The sequence below is a fragment of the Anopheles marshallii genome, chromosome 3 (genome assembly GCF_943734725.1).
Source record: "Anopheles marshallii chromosome 3, idAnoMarsDA_429_01, whole genome shotgun sequence".
Classification (NCBI taxonomy): Eukaryota; Metazoa; Arthropoda; class Insecta; order Diptera; family Culicidae; genus Anopheles; species Anopheles marshallii.
Window position 1 is genome coordinate 38,660,857 of NC_071327.1, and position 15,077 is coordinate 38,675,933.

At 43.6% G+C, this 15,077-nt stretch overlaps 3 protein-coding genes across 3 annotated transcripts; 2 read left to right on the plus strand and 1 right to left on the minus strand.

Annotated features, from left to right (window-relative positions):
* Positions 1 to 1,342: 1,342 nt before the first annotated feature.
* LOC128712570 (uncharacterized) lies at positions 1,343 to 2,730 on the plus strand. Its single transcript, XM_053807461.1, has 3 exons — positions 1,343 to 1,520; positions 1,618 to 1,820; positions 1,867 to 2,730. Exons 1-3 carry the CDS (start codon positions 1,343 to 1,345, stop codon positions 2,728 to 2,730), a joined length of 1,245 nt encoding a protein of 414 aa, XP_053663436.1.
* A 4,395-nt stretch (positions 2,731 to 7,125) lies between these two features.
* Positions 7,126 to 8,288, plus strand: LOC128712571 (EP300-interacting inhibitor of differentiation 3). Its single transcript, XM_053807463.1, has 5 exons — positions 7,126 to 7,222; positions 7,283 to 7,509; positions 7,572 to 7,841; positions 7,907 to 8,149; positions 8,220 to 8,288. Exons 1-5 carry the CDS (start codon positions 7,126 to 7,128, stop codon positions 8,286 to 8,288), a joined length of 906 nt encoding a protein of 301 aa, XP_053663438.1.
* Positions 8,289 to 9,211: 923 nt separating this feature from the next.
* LOC128713608 (guanine nucleotide exchange factor subunit Rich) lies at positions 9,212 to 14,924 on the minus strand. The gene is made up of 13 exons (XM_053808468.1): positions 14,790 to 14,924; positions 14,451 to 14,723; positions 14,198 to 14,378; positions 14,003 to 14,136; positions 13,569 to 13,934; positions 13,316 to 13,495; positions 13,085 to 13,241; positions 12,874 to 13,022; positions 12,630 to 12,798; positions 12,426 to 12,559; positions 11,691 to 12,350; positions 10,791 to 11,620; positions 9,212 to 10,712 (listed from the first exon to the last, which is right to left on the minus strand). Exons 1-13 carry the CDS (start codon positions 14,922 to 14,924, stop codon positions 9,212 to 9,214), a joined length of 4,869 nt encoding a protein of 1,622 aa, XP_053664443.1.
* Between the last annotated feature and the right edge of the window lie 153 nt (positions 14,925 to 15,077).

Here is a 15,077-nt window from a genome sequence, read left to right on the forward strand (position 1 = left end):
CGTAGTCTGGTATGCTCTTAGAGTCAGATATATTCTGTATCTATCGGGGATATCACCCAAAAAGAACAGTTGAACCTCGTTCCAACTCGAAAAGTTGCAACGAAATCGAAAGTTGCCCGTCCAAACGCTATTTCGCTCCTTCTTCAACTCCCGCCGAATAGAATCCCCCCTCGAAAGCTCACCCGAACGAGGAGAATATTTTCAAGCTGTTCGCTTCGTCACCCAGTCTAACTAAATAGTCGACAACGTTTTGTTCTCTTACTCGTGGCCGGATGTAATTCGACCTACATTTGGCGTACCGCTGGTCAGATAACTTCAACTTTCACGCATACATTCTCTGTAGTTGATTATGCAGTCTGCATCATCCGATAATTCACCAAATACACCGCATAGCGAATACAAAACATTATGCAAGCCGCCAACTCGAGTGATCGCTGTTTCAAAAGTTTCAAACAGTCTTGTACACCTGTAAACCACACCATCATGAGTGACTTGAACCGCGAACGTCGTACCGGTGGTTTTTACACACGGCCGGCTAAAATTCGAAAGGCGGACACGGTCGAACAAGCTGACCCCCAAGCGGGCCTTAGCCGGAATGGCAAGTTCTAGTGTTATGTGTAAAAGTGTCGTGTGAAATAACGGCTCCGATTTTTTAGTTCCCATCGAAGCGTTTGTTGAATCGCCGAGATCAGTGGATCCGGAGCAACCGCTGTCTGAGGAACCGGAAGATCTGGGCGATGCCCAAAGGATATCGTCAGCTATGAACGATACGCATAGGTTTTCGGACGACAGCGACGTGAAAGGGTTCTACGAGCGGACGGTTCACTCAATGTCGATCGACGATGACATTCGACGATGGTCGACTGGGTGCTATCTAATAACGTCACGCATCGTTCCTTCAACATGGTATGGTTTGCCCTTTTGAAGGACATTTTCTTCAGCCTAATACATCTTGCTTCATATGACAACAAGTGTTGCAGCTTTTCAAGAAGGTAGGCGTGAAAGTGCCCGGCACTGGCAAAACCTTGCTACGAACCAAACGCAACGCGTAGAGCGAAATAGCTTAACTTGGCGGTGGACAGTATTGGTATAACGTGATTCAAAAGACGTTATCCAGTTATTTTCGATAAGTACAATGATGATGAATCATGTGACGTGTGCAGGAGTCTAATCATCGGCACGTGGTTTTTTTTTTCTTATGTATTTTAGATTATAAACTCAACCACCAGTTCAGCAGTTTACCTTCACGTTATCCGTTGATGCATTGCCGCTCCACAGGAGCGGGGCGCTTCAGTTTTGGCCCGTGCTGTTTGCCATCGATGAGTTGCCGGCAGCTCAAGTAATGACTGCTGCACTTTATTGTGGGGTCACAAAGCCCACTATTGGCGAGCAATGCCTGCGCCCTGTGGTCGACGAACTGAACGGCCTGATACGGGATGGTAATCTTCTCCGCGGAAAGCATATCACCGTAAAGATTCGTGTCATTGCCGCCTACACTCCTGCCAGGGCGTTCCTCAAAGGTAAGGAAAATTGTGATGCAACATCTTACATCGGTGATGGTGGATTGCTGCATGGGTAATTAATATTAATTTCCTGTTTTTTTTTTATTTCCATCAGGCGTTTCTGGACACACCGGATACTGGAGCTGCCAAAAATGCACAGTCAAGGGCGAATATTACCAGCAAAGGAGAACGATGGTGTTTCCTTTTGGCCATGAACCGAAACGCACGGATGCCGGCTTCCGGATTAATGAGCCACCGGGACACCGCAAAAACGCAACGCCGCTAACCGAGCTCGCCGATTTCGACATCGTGGAAGACGTTCCTGTCGGAGACCGATGATATAATTTCTTCTGCCCTGCAACAGACGGCCCAGCCCTGCGAAGTGCATCGCAAGCCACGGCAAATAAAGTATGCGGGCTTCTGGAAGGGATCGGAATATGCCTTCTTCTTTCACTACAGTTCCTTCATAGTGTTGGAACGGCATATTTCCCCTGCAGAGTACCAACACTTTATGTTGCTGTTTTGTGCCACGACATTGCTCTCTGCCAAAGCGCACAGAGCAAAGTGGCCACTTGCGGAACAAATGATGGAGCAATTCGTGAAGGATTACGAAACGGTATATGGGGTTGGTTATATGACCAGTAATGTCCACAATTTGTTGCATGTGCACGATGAAGTGGTTCGTTTCGGGTCATTATCTGCCATTTCGACATACCGGTTCGAAAACGAACTCCAGCATTTGAAGCGTTTGCTTCGCAGCGGTTGGAAAAACCTGGAGCAGGCGGTCAATCGGATCTCGGAGTTTGAAAACTTCGGCATGCCAAAGCCACCGGAGCAAACCATCACCTATCCCTCGCAGGTGTCCAAGTTCAACACCAAAGTGTTTGTGCGTCCGCGACTCACTTTGCAGACAGGCTGGGGAAATGCATGGTTTCTGACTGCGGACGGCAGCATCGGCAAGCTGCAGTCTGCCGCGGACGGCACGGATGCTGATGTAGGGAAAGTGCTCGTGAGGGGACATAGACTATGCCGGAAAATGCCAGCATTTGACACGCCTATGGACTCGAATGATATGCTCATCTACAGAGGATGCATCCGTGACCTGTCGACCGGTGCTGACCTGCAGTGTTCGACGGACGAGCTCGTATGTAAGTTGGTGGTAACCGCGAGCAGGAGTAGGCAAGACTTGACGTTGGTACCACTGCTACACACGTTTCGGGACGACTGAAGGGACGTTTTCGGTCTGGCTTCCTGCACACCATTTATGTCAACCTTGCACACAAATATGTACACACTTACATTACCTCGAGACACAGAATCCAACACAGAAAATAGAGATCTAAGACGGGTAAGCCCGCTTTTGATAAAAAAATTATACAGTAGCGGGTGAAAAACTAGCCCAAATCACGAAAGTGAAAGGGGGACAGCTGTTAGTGAGAGTGAACCAGCCAAAAAAATGACAAAAATTTGATGAACTTGAAAAAAATCGGAAGTGGCCCAAATGAACACAAAGTCAAAGTGTATGAACACCAGACATTAAACACATGCAAAGGGATTACAAGGTGCTCCGACATCGAGTTAATGAGCGAAGAAGAGATAAAAGAGGGCCTAATGGTGGATAATGTTATTGAAGTTACAATATCAAAAAAACAATTGGAGGACAAAATAATAAACATGCGTACAACAGTGATAAGATTCTACTCAACAATTATGCCAAGGATGATCGATTTTGGTTTGTATCCGATTAAAGTGGAAGCATATATTCCGAAACCAATGCACTGCTGTAACTGCATTCGAATGGGACATACGTAAAAATGGTGTAGTGAGATAGCTAAGTGTAGTGAGATAGCACATGAGGAAGAGTGCAATATGTTAAAGTGTGTATTAGTGATGTGTGCACCAACGGCTCCGAAACCGGCTCCAAACCCACTGTAACATGTAGGTTTGACACTTTTGATAAATAACACATAACAATTTAAAGTAGCTAAGACACAAAGATTAGTGAAACGTCTTAGGCATTACAGCCACATGAATTTTACATCATCCTAGACACGAACGACTTGGGATCAAAGTAAATTAATGCAGTCAGGATTAGAACAAGATAGCTAATGAGATAGCATCCTCAATACATTCACACGAAGTTATTTTTCTGTTAATAAAAACTTAAATCAGAAGTTATCACAACATAAAATAGCACCAAAAGATGCGCAGGAATTTCAGACACAGCGAGGTAATATTTTTATAGCACACTCGATTATGCAAATGATGTAAAATTGAGAGAGTTCATCCAATTGCGCAGCAGGACAATAGGAATTGTTACCAACATTAAAATATGTAAAAACGCACCTGTGAAAAATCACGTACGCATAATACACTCGTTAGAAAGGGATAGTTAATTATGTTCTTGCAAAACAGAAGTAGAGGGTCGAATATGCCCATAAGGACAATGTAATTATTTCATATAAAAGGAGGCTCGCGCGGAGCCAAAAAGCAGTCGCAGTCGCCGTTGCAGTCACAGTCATAGTCACAATCCATCAGAACTAAAACGTACCGCCAAGTATGAAACAAGTGTACAGTTAATTTAGACTTTAACTGTAAAGTAATAAAGTTTAAAAGTGAAAAAGGAAGCTATCTATCCACATCCTATCGGTCTGAGATGACATCGGAAGGAAGTCCGCTACACCACGGCTCCGGAGCTGGCTCCAAACCAACTGCTCAAAAGCCTGTGGCAAACAAAAAGGGCCCCCCAATTTCCCCCGGTCAGCATTTTGGAAAATTATAACCATCACCTCCCTCCTCCTCTTCCACATCCCTCGTAAATCCATCCTTTCTCACCCTGCCCTTCACCATCACCTTCGTAGGTTCGAAGCCGTGGGCTTGGAGCCGTAGGTTCGGAGCCGTAGGTTCGGATTCGTAGGTTCGGATTCGTAGGTTCGGATTCGTTGGTTCGGAGCCGTAGGTTCGGAGCCGTAGGTTCGAAGCCGTAGGTTCGGAGCCGTAGGTTCGGAACCGTGGGTTCGGAGCCGATCGGAGCCGTCTCCGGTTCCGGAGCCGCGGATAAGAAAACAAATAACATCCACAATCAATTAGGCCATGATATTTGACACTTTAAGAATGCTAAACCATGACAGATATACAACAATCAAACAAATATCTAAACAAAAAGAAAAAATCAAGACTAAGAAAAGACAATCAAGTTAAGACTAACAAAACAAAACTCAAATATGAACCAAAATCATAGTGAAATGCAGAACTAAAAATGGCATTGAATGAGAGAAATAATGAAAGAAAAAAATACAACTCCTCCAAATGCTATAGATACCCGCTATCGAATATAAAAAAAGAGAATTTTTGTATTCCAACTGGCACAGCCAAATAGTGTTTAGTATTTAGCGAGGAATCATTATTCCGTTGAACCCGCTGTCCTATGAGTTTATCAACCAATAAGATTGTAAAAAAGATACCATTAAATATACAAACATATAAAAAAGAGCACGTAACTCGAATTTTCGCGTAACTCGGATTCCTTTCAGAATATCGTTTATAGTTAGTTTTCAGTTATCGACTCCTTCTATTCACGTTACGAAGTACATTACGAGCTAAAAAGCTCATAAAACGAAGCACGGAAGTGCGAATTCAACACTAACAAATGAGCAAACACGCACAAATTTCGTGTCCGTATAACCGTGCATCTACACCTAGCGGTCTTCTCAGCTACGCTGGCCAACGAATGTGTCATTTTGGTCTCCCACAAATCAGGGGAGCTCCCAACGAACCTGGTAGCGTACCCAGTCCCATGGAAAATGACGTTGGTACGTTGGCAATCGTACATGGGAAGACCGCTAGATGTAGATACACGGAAACAAAAATCGAAGTTAAAATTCGGGAAATGCCATTTGGGATAAACTCCCATAAATATCTGGGAACAATATTGGACAGAAAACTAAACTTCAAAAAACCACATGAAAAATTGAAAAATAAGACAAGAGACAAGAGACAGACTCAACATACATAAAATACTATGCGGAAAAAATCGAGGAATAAGCACAACAAAAGCAAGAATTTTATATAGAACCACAATCCGAAGTACAGGCAGTCCCCGGGATACGCTATTATAGCGCTATCCGCGTATCTCGAATTTCCGCGTAAGTCGAATCCGGGAGTAAAGTCGTTTATATTTCAAAGTTAGATAGTAGACTTTCTTCTCTGCACCTAATTTATTCAGCAAACTAGGCTACTTTTTGATATACTACATTCAAATAAACTAAAAATAAATGTTTTATACGACAAACCACAAATTTTATACCGTTTTGCTTAGACTTTGTGCTATAAACTAACTCAGCTGTCAAATTTTCAAAAACCGCGTATCTCCGAATCCGCGTTTCTCGGGGACTGCCTGTATATTAGAAACGGATCTTCCATCACCTGCAAAAAGACTTAAAGAAAAATGTACTATGGCCAACAATGCAGTACGGAAAATTTCCGGATGCACTAAGTCCACCCCGATCAACTAAATATATGCAATGAATGCGGAGGTTCCTTTACACATCAGATGCAAATAGCATGCAAGGAAAGGACAAAGGCTTACACTTTCTGTCCTATCATTAGAAAGCAGATAATAAATTCAACAAGAACAAACAGAAGAAAAAAACTCCGCACGCAGGACTGACTAACCAGCAACGGGTAAATAAAGTCACAGAAAGCCAGAAATGGCAGGCATAGACCTGTTGAGGTTGTTGTGCCGACAAAAAGCAGAATCACGACGGAATCAACATCGTCTTCGATCACATCGGTGTAACAAATTGATACATGCCGTTTATCTGCATGGGAGATTTTACTGCTTTCTATCTAATATTGACAACACTGTACTAACCTTCCTTCTCTTGCATCGTACAACAGAAGCGGCAACACGCGGTTTTCTTGCTACTATTTCTTACTTCATCACTTCACTTCCCTGCATGACTTTATTGCCGACCGTCTACTTTTGATTCTACTTACGGTTGAGGACGCCATATTCACTGCGGCCAATGATTTAATTTTAACATTCATCGGCTTGTGCGCAGTGGTCGCTATGATTGAAAGTCCTTTCGCTATCGTTTCGGTGTTCTGAGTACTGTTATGTCTTTATTTTGATGCCTAGTGGTTGAAATGCTCATGCTATGTGATGCGCTCCACAGGTTCATGAGGTGATGGGCATTTTACAGCGATCCTTTACACTAATTACTCTACAACTACAAGGACCTGATTAAATATATACATGGGAGCATGAATATTGAATATTCATCGTTTATTGTGGCAGTGTATACAACTTAGTTCATGGCATACACACATTAATTTATTTTGAAAGCACAGTGAAGCAGAAGTTTTTCGTGCATTCAAAAATAATACGCAGTGTAGACGCTGCTTAGCAGATTCGTTGTATTGACAGTTTTGACAAGCGAACAAGTGAGAAATCAAAAGCGCGGTATTTTCGATTGTGATTGCCAAAACAGCAACAAACTATTCATCCTCAGATTGTGTGCAGTGTTTCATTCTATGTCCAGCGTTCAATTTGCGTGTTCTTCCTTCGTATGCAAACGTATTTCCTCGCGCAGTAAAGAAAGTGTGTTTACTTCAAGTCGAAATGGAACAAACCACTGCAGACAATCTCAACAGCTCGAGCGTTGTGTTACAACGCAGAAGGCAATATAATGAGCTGCTGGATCAAGGACACGATCTCGGTACTTTTCGAAAACACCATAAAGCCAGGCATTGCCTTATCAACTAATCTATTTTTGCAGCACTCCGAACACAAACGGAAGATGCAATCAGTATATTTCAAGGCGTGTCATCGATCCTCAGACAAACTGACAGCCTGCATCAGGACTTAACTAATCAACGGTTGGAAAATGCGTCTGAAATGCGTATCAATGTACAAATTGTGAAAATGGGTCACGATTTAGTAGGAGCAGCATTGCAGAAAAGTGAAAACTCACAGTTCTGTGACGAAGAGCTAGCAGCGGCAATAGTATGGCGTAGATGGTCGCTGGGCTTAAATCATCAAACCTCTAACAGGGATTTTATTTCTAGAACTCTATTACTGGCGATTCCGGTGGACATTTGCATTGGGAAACTATAGGAAGTCATGGAATTAAGGCTTTCCGTATGTCGAAACATTCGCCCAGCATGCTAGGATATTTTGAATTTCAACCCGTGCCAGTAGAAAGGAATGTGAAGGAACGTCGTCGCCGCCAACGGCAGGAGTTGGGCAATGCGCGCAAACCGGAAACAGTTAAAACACTCCACCAAGAGGAGGCAGATGCCCGTAAGCTCCAAGGGATAATAGAGCAACTAAAACAGGTAGGTGTTTTCGTTACTAAATTGCTATTCATAGCTCATAACATTTCCTGAATTTTGATTCCCAGATATACGAGGAAAGAGGTTCACCCGTGCCTTACCTTCAACTCATTACGGATCCAAGTGATTACATGAATACCATCGATACTGCGTTTCAGTTATCCTTTCTTATTCGAGACGGAGCTGTGGCTTTGGCAAACGTTAACGATGTATTGACCGTACGTCCCACTACTGACAACGAAATGAAACAGAACAAGAGAAATGATGACAACGTGCAGGCAGTATTATCTTTGAACATTTCCAAATGGAAGGTAAGTGAATTAGAACCTGACTAAATAGTTCCATCGAATGACTATCGCATTGTATTTCGTACATCCATAGGGCGCTATACAACAATATCGTCTGAAAAAGCCGATTCTAACCATCGATCGAGAAATACCAGACGTTTAAATAGTGCAGGTATCATTTACCATTTAGTTTATAATCTGTTATACATTGTTTTTAAGTAGCTTTTTTCTTCTCAAAGGAACAATTGGAACACTTCCAACACCAATCAAGAAATGAGTATAATATTAAGAGCGCAATGATCAATATTGCAGTTGTGTGATGATGAATATTGTCAGTTGAATAATCAGAATTTGAATCAGAGAGAGAGAGAGAGAGAGAAAGCGAAAATAGTAATAAAAAAATCAACGCAAATAGATTGAAAGTGGCGAACATGACAACATTTGATGGTATTCGAGTGCAATACAATAATGCCAACCTGAAATCAATCGTTACGTACATAGTTTTGTAACCGGAAAGTATTTTATATTACTATTTCATACAATGATAGTAATAATTAAATGGTGTCTGTTTAAAAGCCGTAAAGCCATTTCAGCGCCAGGATTTCCACAAAAACCGCTTGGCGGTACCATATCTCATAGATTCTAGTCTGGAAGCAATAGTCATTAGTAAAAAAAATGAAATAACAAATTTCTTGTAATGCCAAATATTTTATTATAATTTTAAGGGAATGTAATGGCAATCAAATTTTCTTAAAAAATCAATGTCCATAATCCGTCCCAAGCCATGCTTGGGGTACGAAACCCATCACGAGAATTCGCCAAATACCTAGAGACATTTCCTTTCCGTTAGAGTTTTAATTTTATTTCCTATATTTAGTTATGAAAAAACAGTACGAGAATTGCAAATTGCACCGCCAATGGACGGAACTAGTAATGATTACCGTGGCGTTACTACGATTAGTTTAAATATGCGCATCATATATATTAAATATCTCGTTGCTTTCTTCCCTTACGCTCCTAAGGTAGATTATAATTTGCTATAGCACCTTTCCACGGTCTGCTCCTGCCATCCGACTTGCCTAAATTTTACATAACATTGCACGTTCGTTCCGGTTCTTCCGAAATTGCGGTCGATGTAACTGAGCGACTATCGGTGATTGACTTTCCTTGCGCTATTTTCCGTATGTTTGCCACTTCCAAGTCCGATACAGATCGTGCGAAAGTGTGCGGCGTGGTATACTTTGCCCCAAGCGTATCGCGTTGTACACTGCCACTGCGCAAACTTGCGGCTCCGTCGACGATGATACGACTGCTTGCAGTGACTGGACCACCGCTACCATTTGAATGAGGTACACTTCCTAACGTGCCTGTCGAGCCCATGCGTTGAGTGTTGCTATTTGCGCTAGAGTTGCCAGGTTGTCGGTTTTCGCCTTGCGTTTGATTGATGCCTTTATTGCTCCCAGAGTTGACCCCCGACACGGGTGCTTCGGAGTCACGGAAAGTATGCAGGCTGCCCATCACAAGCGGTGAAAACGCTGACACCCCAGTCACGGTGGTCGTATGCATCAGCGATGGTATGGATTCCTGTTGGATGACAAATTTATCCAACACCGCCAGCTGAGGCTGCAAGGCAATCATGAACGGCCGATATGCAAGACACTCATTAAAGCTCCAGCGAGTCATATCTTTCAGACCGTTGCGTAGTTGTCGGCAAACTACGAGCGACTTCGATCGAATTGCGGCATTTGTTATCCTTCCAACAGAGGCCACATCAAGTAGTAGCACCGAGAGGAGAAGCGCAAATTCGTAACAGTTCGCTTCGGAGAAAATCTGCAGCAGGTAACGCATGCGAATTTCAAGCTTATGCTGTTTGCGTCGGTTCGATTTGCTCTGCTTGGAAATATTTTTTTCCATGGCTTGGCTGAAGCTTTGTTCACCTAGTGTTAGGCTAACCATACCATTTGTCCCGCATAACGTCGATATTTCATCCGGCCAGTTAGGTTGAGCAGCTTCCGACAGCACACTTGCCGTATCGTTCAGTGGCATAAGGTTCGCTTCGGCCGTTGTACCCAGTAAAGGATCACCGACCGGAGACACAGGCACATTTTCCTGCCGTTGTTCCCTTTGTCCCTGAATCTGCTCAACCTGTCTTTCTTCCGCTGTTGTACCAGCAACAGTTACCGGACCATTGGTGACCATCGGACGAACAAATGACAAACTATTATAACCCGAATCGACGGTGCGTCCCGTAGTTAACTCGGAAAGAGGCGATTTGTTCGATAGGTTCGAAGAGGGCGACGGGGACGATTCACTGTGCATGTGTGGCTGAGCTTTTGGATTCGGTAGCAGTGTTAGATCCAAACATGGTTTTGGCCAATCGAGTTCATCGTGCAATGACTTTAGTGCAGTTACAAAATCCTCTATCCGTGCAGCACGATCCTTTTCGCGATTAAGCCAACCAACTAGATGGAAATCTAGTGTAGCGCTCATATATCCGAGATCTTCCAGCTTTCGCAACTGCAAAAATCTACGCGCGTGACGCTGCAGAACCACATCGATGAAGAATTCTTCGGCCGTTGATGAGTCGCTGAAATGGAAAGGAATATTAATCATGCTGCACTGTTGTTTCAAGCACTGTGTGTCATGAATCGAACAACATATTTACCATTCTTTTTGAGTATTTGGCACACTTTTCTTTCTGCGCAAGATTTGTCGCTCACCAGACGTATCATTGCCTGAGTTCAATAGTCCTCCGCCGGTCTGCTGCGCAGCGGCCGCTGCAGGGTTGTTGAACATTATATTTTTCTCTTTGTTTACCACTGTTGCGGCACCATCGTTCGACTTGGGGTATGGAATGGTGGTAGAGAAGCTGCGTCCTCTTGCCATGCTGCTTCCCAAGATAAGACTCAAGTCTTCGGCATTTGGAGCCGGCGGTCCGGCTGCAATAAGTCCACCGAACTTGTTACCGAACACGTATGATGAACGCGGAGATTCAACATCATTCGGATCGATCGCTCGCAAGAATCGCACCAAATCTTTTGCAAGCGGCCAATCCAACTGTTCCAGTGCCGTGTCCAGCAAAACCGTCGCATACTGTCGACTGACAGAGGATGGTTCGAGGTTTTGCAGTATTATTAAATAGCTTGCGGCGGTATGCAGCTGCCGTGCCGCCATACACTTCTGAAACAGTTCCTTTGGTTTGCCGGCGCTTGAGAACAGGTACGGCCACAGTGCAATTTCTGTTTTGCGAGCACACTGTACCACCGTTTGCAGATAAACGGGAAACTCCTGGATAAACTCGAGCACGCTCGGCAATAGTGCATCCGGTATGGGTTCCTTACTGGTTGCTTCCTCCTCCAAAACCTCATGTAGCAGCAGTTCGAGAGAGTGAGGAAAGTACGGAAGATTCGTGCAACATCGTGCAATTTCCCATGCATTGTAGCCCAGATTACGACGAATGAGCTGGCGCAATATTTGGTGCAAATATACTTGGCTCTAAAAAAGAAAATCCGAAATGTTAGTGTAAAGCTTAAAAAACATCTTAAGATTTGGAAAAATACAATACCGTTCGCTTCAACGCATTGTATGGTAGCGAAAAATAGACTGATGGATCGCTGGTATAGAGCAGTGTGTCATTTTCAGCCCCGAGTATGATTGCATCCTCGAACAGTATCACCAAAGGGTAAATTTTCAGCGTAAAAGACAGCATTATCCTTTTGCTCATAAACGTGTGCCGTAGACTGCGGGAGCCAGTTTCGCCCGTACGAGGGAATACCGGAAGCCACACGCGCATACCATACCCACCACAATACAACCAAAGAGATTCCTTAATGTGCGTCTTGTTCGATTCTGACACCCAGATGCACTCTACAGATGAAGCCAAACAGGTAGACGTGAGCTGGTTATTGGCACTGCCAGAGCCGTGATGATGTTGTTGGTGATCCGTCTGCACCATCAAGACCCTTCCGGACACATTCATAATCAACGTTTCCGAAAGAGAGTTTTCGTAGTTGCTTGGTTTCGTCATGCCTCCAGTGCTGGCACCTTCGTGTTTAAGACTCGTCATCAGCACCGATATAACGCACGCTGGATGAATGCACACATTTTTGATATCGTAAATGTGCATCTTTACCAGTTCCACCCGGTGATGGTCACTCCCATTATAATCTTCCTCGGTTTGTTTAAGAGCAAATACTGATACGTGACCGTCGGAAGTGAAGACAACCTAGAAAGTAATTGAATTCTCGAGATGCAGAAAATACATACAGATAACATTGTCGCATCCCATAATCCCACTTACCAGTTGGTCGCGGAAAAGATTGATCAACATTACCGGACTGGCACTTTTTGTAATCTCCGCAAATCGATTGTCCAGCTTGTTTTCCCTTGAGTAGATACGTAGCTCATCGTGGAAACCGATTAGCGAATAACAACCTGCAAAAATAACGTACATCTGGTATGAAAATGTCCTCTAGAGCACCTTGACAGAGTAATGCACAATTACCCATGATGATGAATTCCTTCCACCAGAGCAAACCACCGGTGATAACAAAATCTTTCTCCTGTGTTTCATTGCCAAACAGCTTCCATTTGCGTGTGTTAAAGGAATACAGTGCTACTCCGGTTCGGCCAGCTACTGCCACATTAATGCCCAAATGATCTATTGCACTGTACTGTAAACGATGGGAAGTGAACAATCAATGATATTAGTGTTTTTGATTTTGTTCACCTCCTAATGCTTCACTCACTCGAATCGGCCAGTTGGAAGAGATGTAAGCAGTAGGAAGATTCAATACAACCCAATGTTTGCTCTCCGATAGCACGCTGTTGAATTTAAGGTAGTTGTCACCTCCGACGTTCACTGGATCGGGTTCTCCTGATGGTATGTACGCCGAATCTGCCGAATACATGTTATGTATGAAAAGTACGTCGCTATTATTATCACTATGCATATTTAACCTCTGCCAAATTCATCCATTTTTCCGGAATAGGAAGTGTCCCCTTCATTGGTTGAATCATAGCCAGATTTATGGACAGGATAAATGTTTTGCAGTACGTCACCGTGGTTGATGTACAGCTTATCATCGCCTTGCAGTAACAGAAACGAATTATTGCTCTGTAACATTAAGAATATAGAAGATCAAGATTTATAAGTCATGCTGCCATACGTCGAACTCTGCCACTACATACCATGCAGGGATTGATCGTTAGAATGCTCTTCACAAAGTCTAATTGTACCAATACTGTGGCTGGAATGGATATTGGCCCGTTAGATGTTTCAGCAGCCTGGTTTGTTCCATTATTTAGTGTAGCAGAGTGGTCGTTTGTCTGTCGTACCATGAGCAGTTGATAACCTTCCGTCGACCAATCCTGTAACAAACCCACGTTTGGTTACCAACTTTCATCGCCACACTAACTACGCTCGGTTATTCAATATACCTACCATGCTAATTACGTTAAAGGGATCGTTCTTGGACAAATCCACGTGCAATCCATAGTCCCAGGCTAGTGAGCAGAGCAATAGTGAACCAAAGGTGCTCCACAATGATATTCCTCCGTTGCCCCAGGCCACTATGATAGCACACCCATCGGGAGTCCACTTCATGTCACGCACGTATCCTGGCGATCCCGGGAAGTCTTTAGCACTCAACGACAGTTTATGTGAGAGCTCCAGTCCACCGGTTAGATCATCGATCACGTACATGTTGGTTTGAGAGTTCTTTCGCCCGAACGCTATCAGACGATACTTGTGATTGATGACGGTACACGTCGCATCATCCACATTTTGGCACCAGATTCCTTGTACTTGCTGAATGTGAAGAAAGTAAAGAAAATTCTGCTAATTTGCACTACGAATATGCTACAGCAGTTACTTACGTTGGGATCAAACTTAGTGTTGTTTGCGGTGAGAAATGCTGCACGACCATCGTTTAACGTAATGCCGAATCCGCACAACAGAGGTGAATAATCAATCGAGGAAACATACACATTCTTCTCCAAGATTGGGACGGCTAAAAGAGAAACTTCATTGTTTAATATCATATCTCGAAACGAATGAAAGTGCTTGCTTACCATAACTAACTTGCTGATTAACGCTAAACGGGATTCGTTTAAGGTCAAGCGCATAATCACGTTCTTCAACGCCCTCCCAGTTAAGGCGGATGATCCGACCTTCTTGAGTGGCAATCACAATCTGATTTACATTAATGCACGACACGCAACAAATGGGAACGTAAAGACAAATGCGGTGTGTCTGCGAAATACAACAACAAATGGGTTAAGTTTTTAACAAATCGTTGCATAGGCAATTGCATTCTTTTCTTACCAAAGAAAGCTTCAAGCAAGGAATGGTTTCTTTCAAAAACAACTCGGCACTGTCCCTGCGCAAATTGGCGAACGGTGAATCATTTTGGTTGTAAACACCCTTTGGGGTATCGTTCACGATAAGCGTGTACATAAACAGGGTACCGCCTTGTGTCGTTCCGCCAGTAGTCACCAGCAGCATACTCGAATCTGGTTTCCATTCCACATTCGTGTTGATACCGTACTTTTCCAAACATTCCGAGCTTCTCAATTTGGACGTAATTAGAACACAGGGCTGTAACACACCAATCACAACGCGAATTAAGCTTGTGAACATCAGCTCATTGACAGAACTGCTTACCTTCGAGTACCAGATAGCGATGGCATCTTCTGCCAGGACAGCAAACAAAATTTTCACGCGATCACATACAACTTTGCAAATAGTGCGATGCGGTCCACTATTGAGCACCCGTGGCCAGCCTATTGAGAAGTACATCTTCGAAGGGCTGCTTAGTCAACAGAATAGTTCACTGAATCCACAAGTCCTTGGACAACAAACGATGGTAGCGGGTACGAAACGAAGCAAACTTTATCGATATTGGCGATACATTTTCCTGCTACGAACTACTGTTTTAGTTCGTAAAATTTG

Coding starts and splice junctions, on each gene's coding strand:
- LOC128712570 (XM_053807461.1), top strand. CDS start 1,343: ATGACTGCTGCACTTTATTGTGGGGTCACAAAGCCCACTATTGGCGAG. Junction 1,521..1,617: donor TGCCAGGGCGTTCCTCAAAG/GTAAGGAAAATT, acceptor TATTTCCATCAG/GCGTTTCTGGACACACCGGA. Junction 1,821..1,866: donor ATTTCGACATCGTGGAAGAC/GTTCCTGTCGGA, acceptor GCCCTGCAACAG/ACGGCCCAGCCCTGCGAAGT.
- LOC128712571 (XM_053807463.1), top strand. CDS start 7,126: ATGGAACAAACCACTGCAGACAATCTCAACAGCTCGAGCGTTGTGTTA. Junction 7,223..7,282: donor GGATCAAGGACACGATCTCG/GTACTTTTCGAA, acceptor CTATTTTTGCAG/CACTCCGAACACAAACGGAA. Junction 8,150..8,219: donor TGAACATTTCCAAATGGAAG/GTAAGTGAATTA, acceptor GTACATCCATAG/GGCGCTATACAACAATATCG.
- LOC128713608 (XM_053808468.1), bottom strand. CDS start 14,924: ATGTACTTCTCAATAGGCTGGCCACGGGTGCTCAATAGTGGACCGCAT. Junction 13,496..13,568: donor CCTTTAACGTAATTAGCATG/GTAGGTATATTG, acceptor GGTTTGTTACAG/GATTGGTCGACGGAAGGTTA. Junction 11,621..11,690: donor ACAATGCGTTGAAGCGAACG/GTATTGTATTTT, acceptor TTTCTTTTTTAG/AGCCAAGTATATTTGCACCA.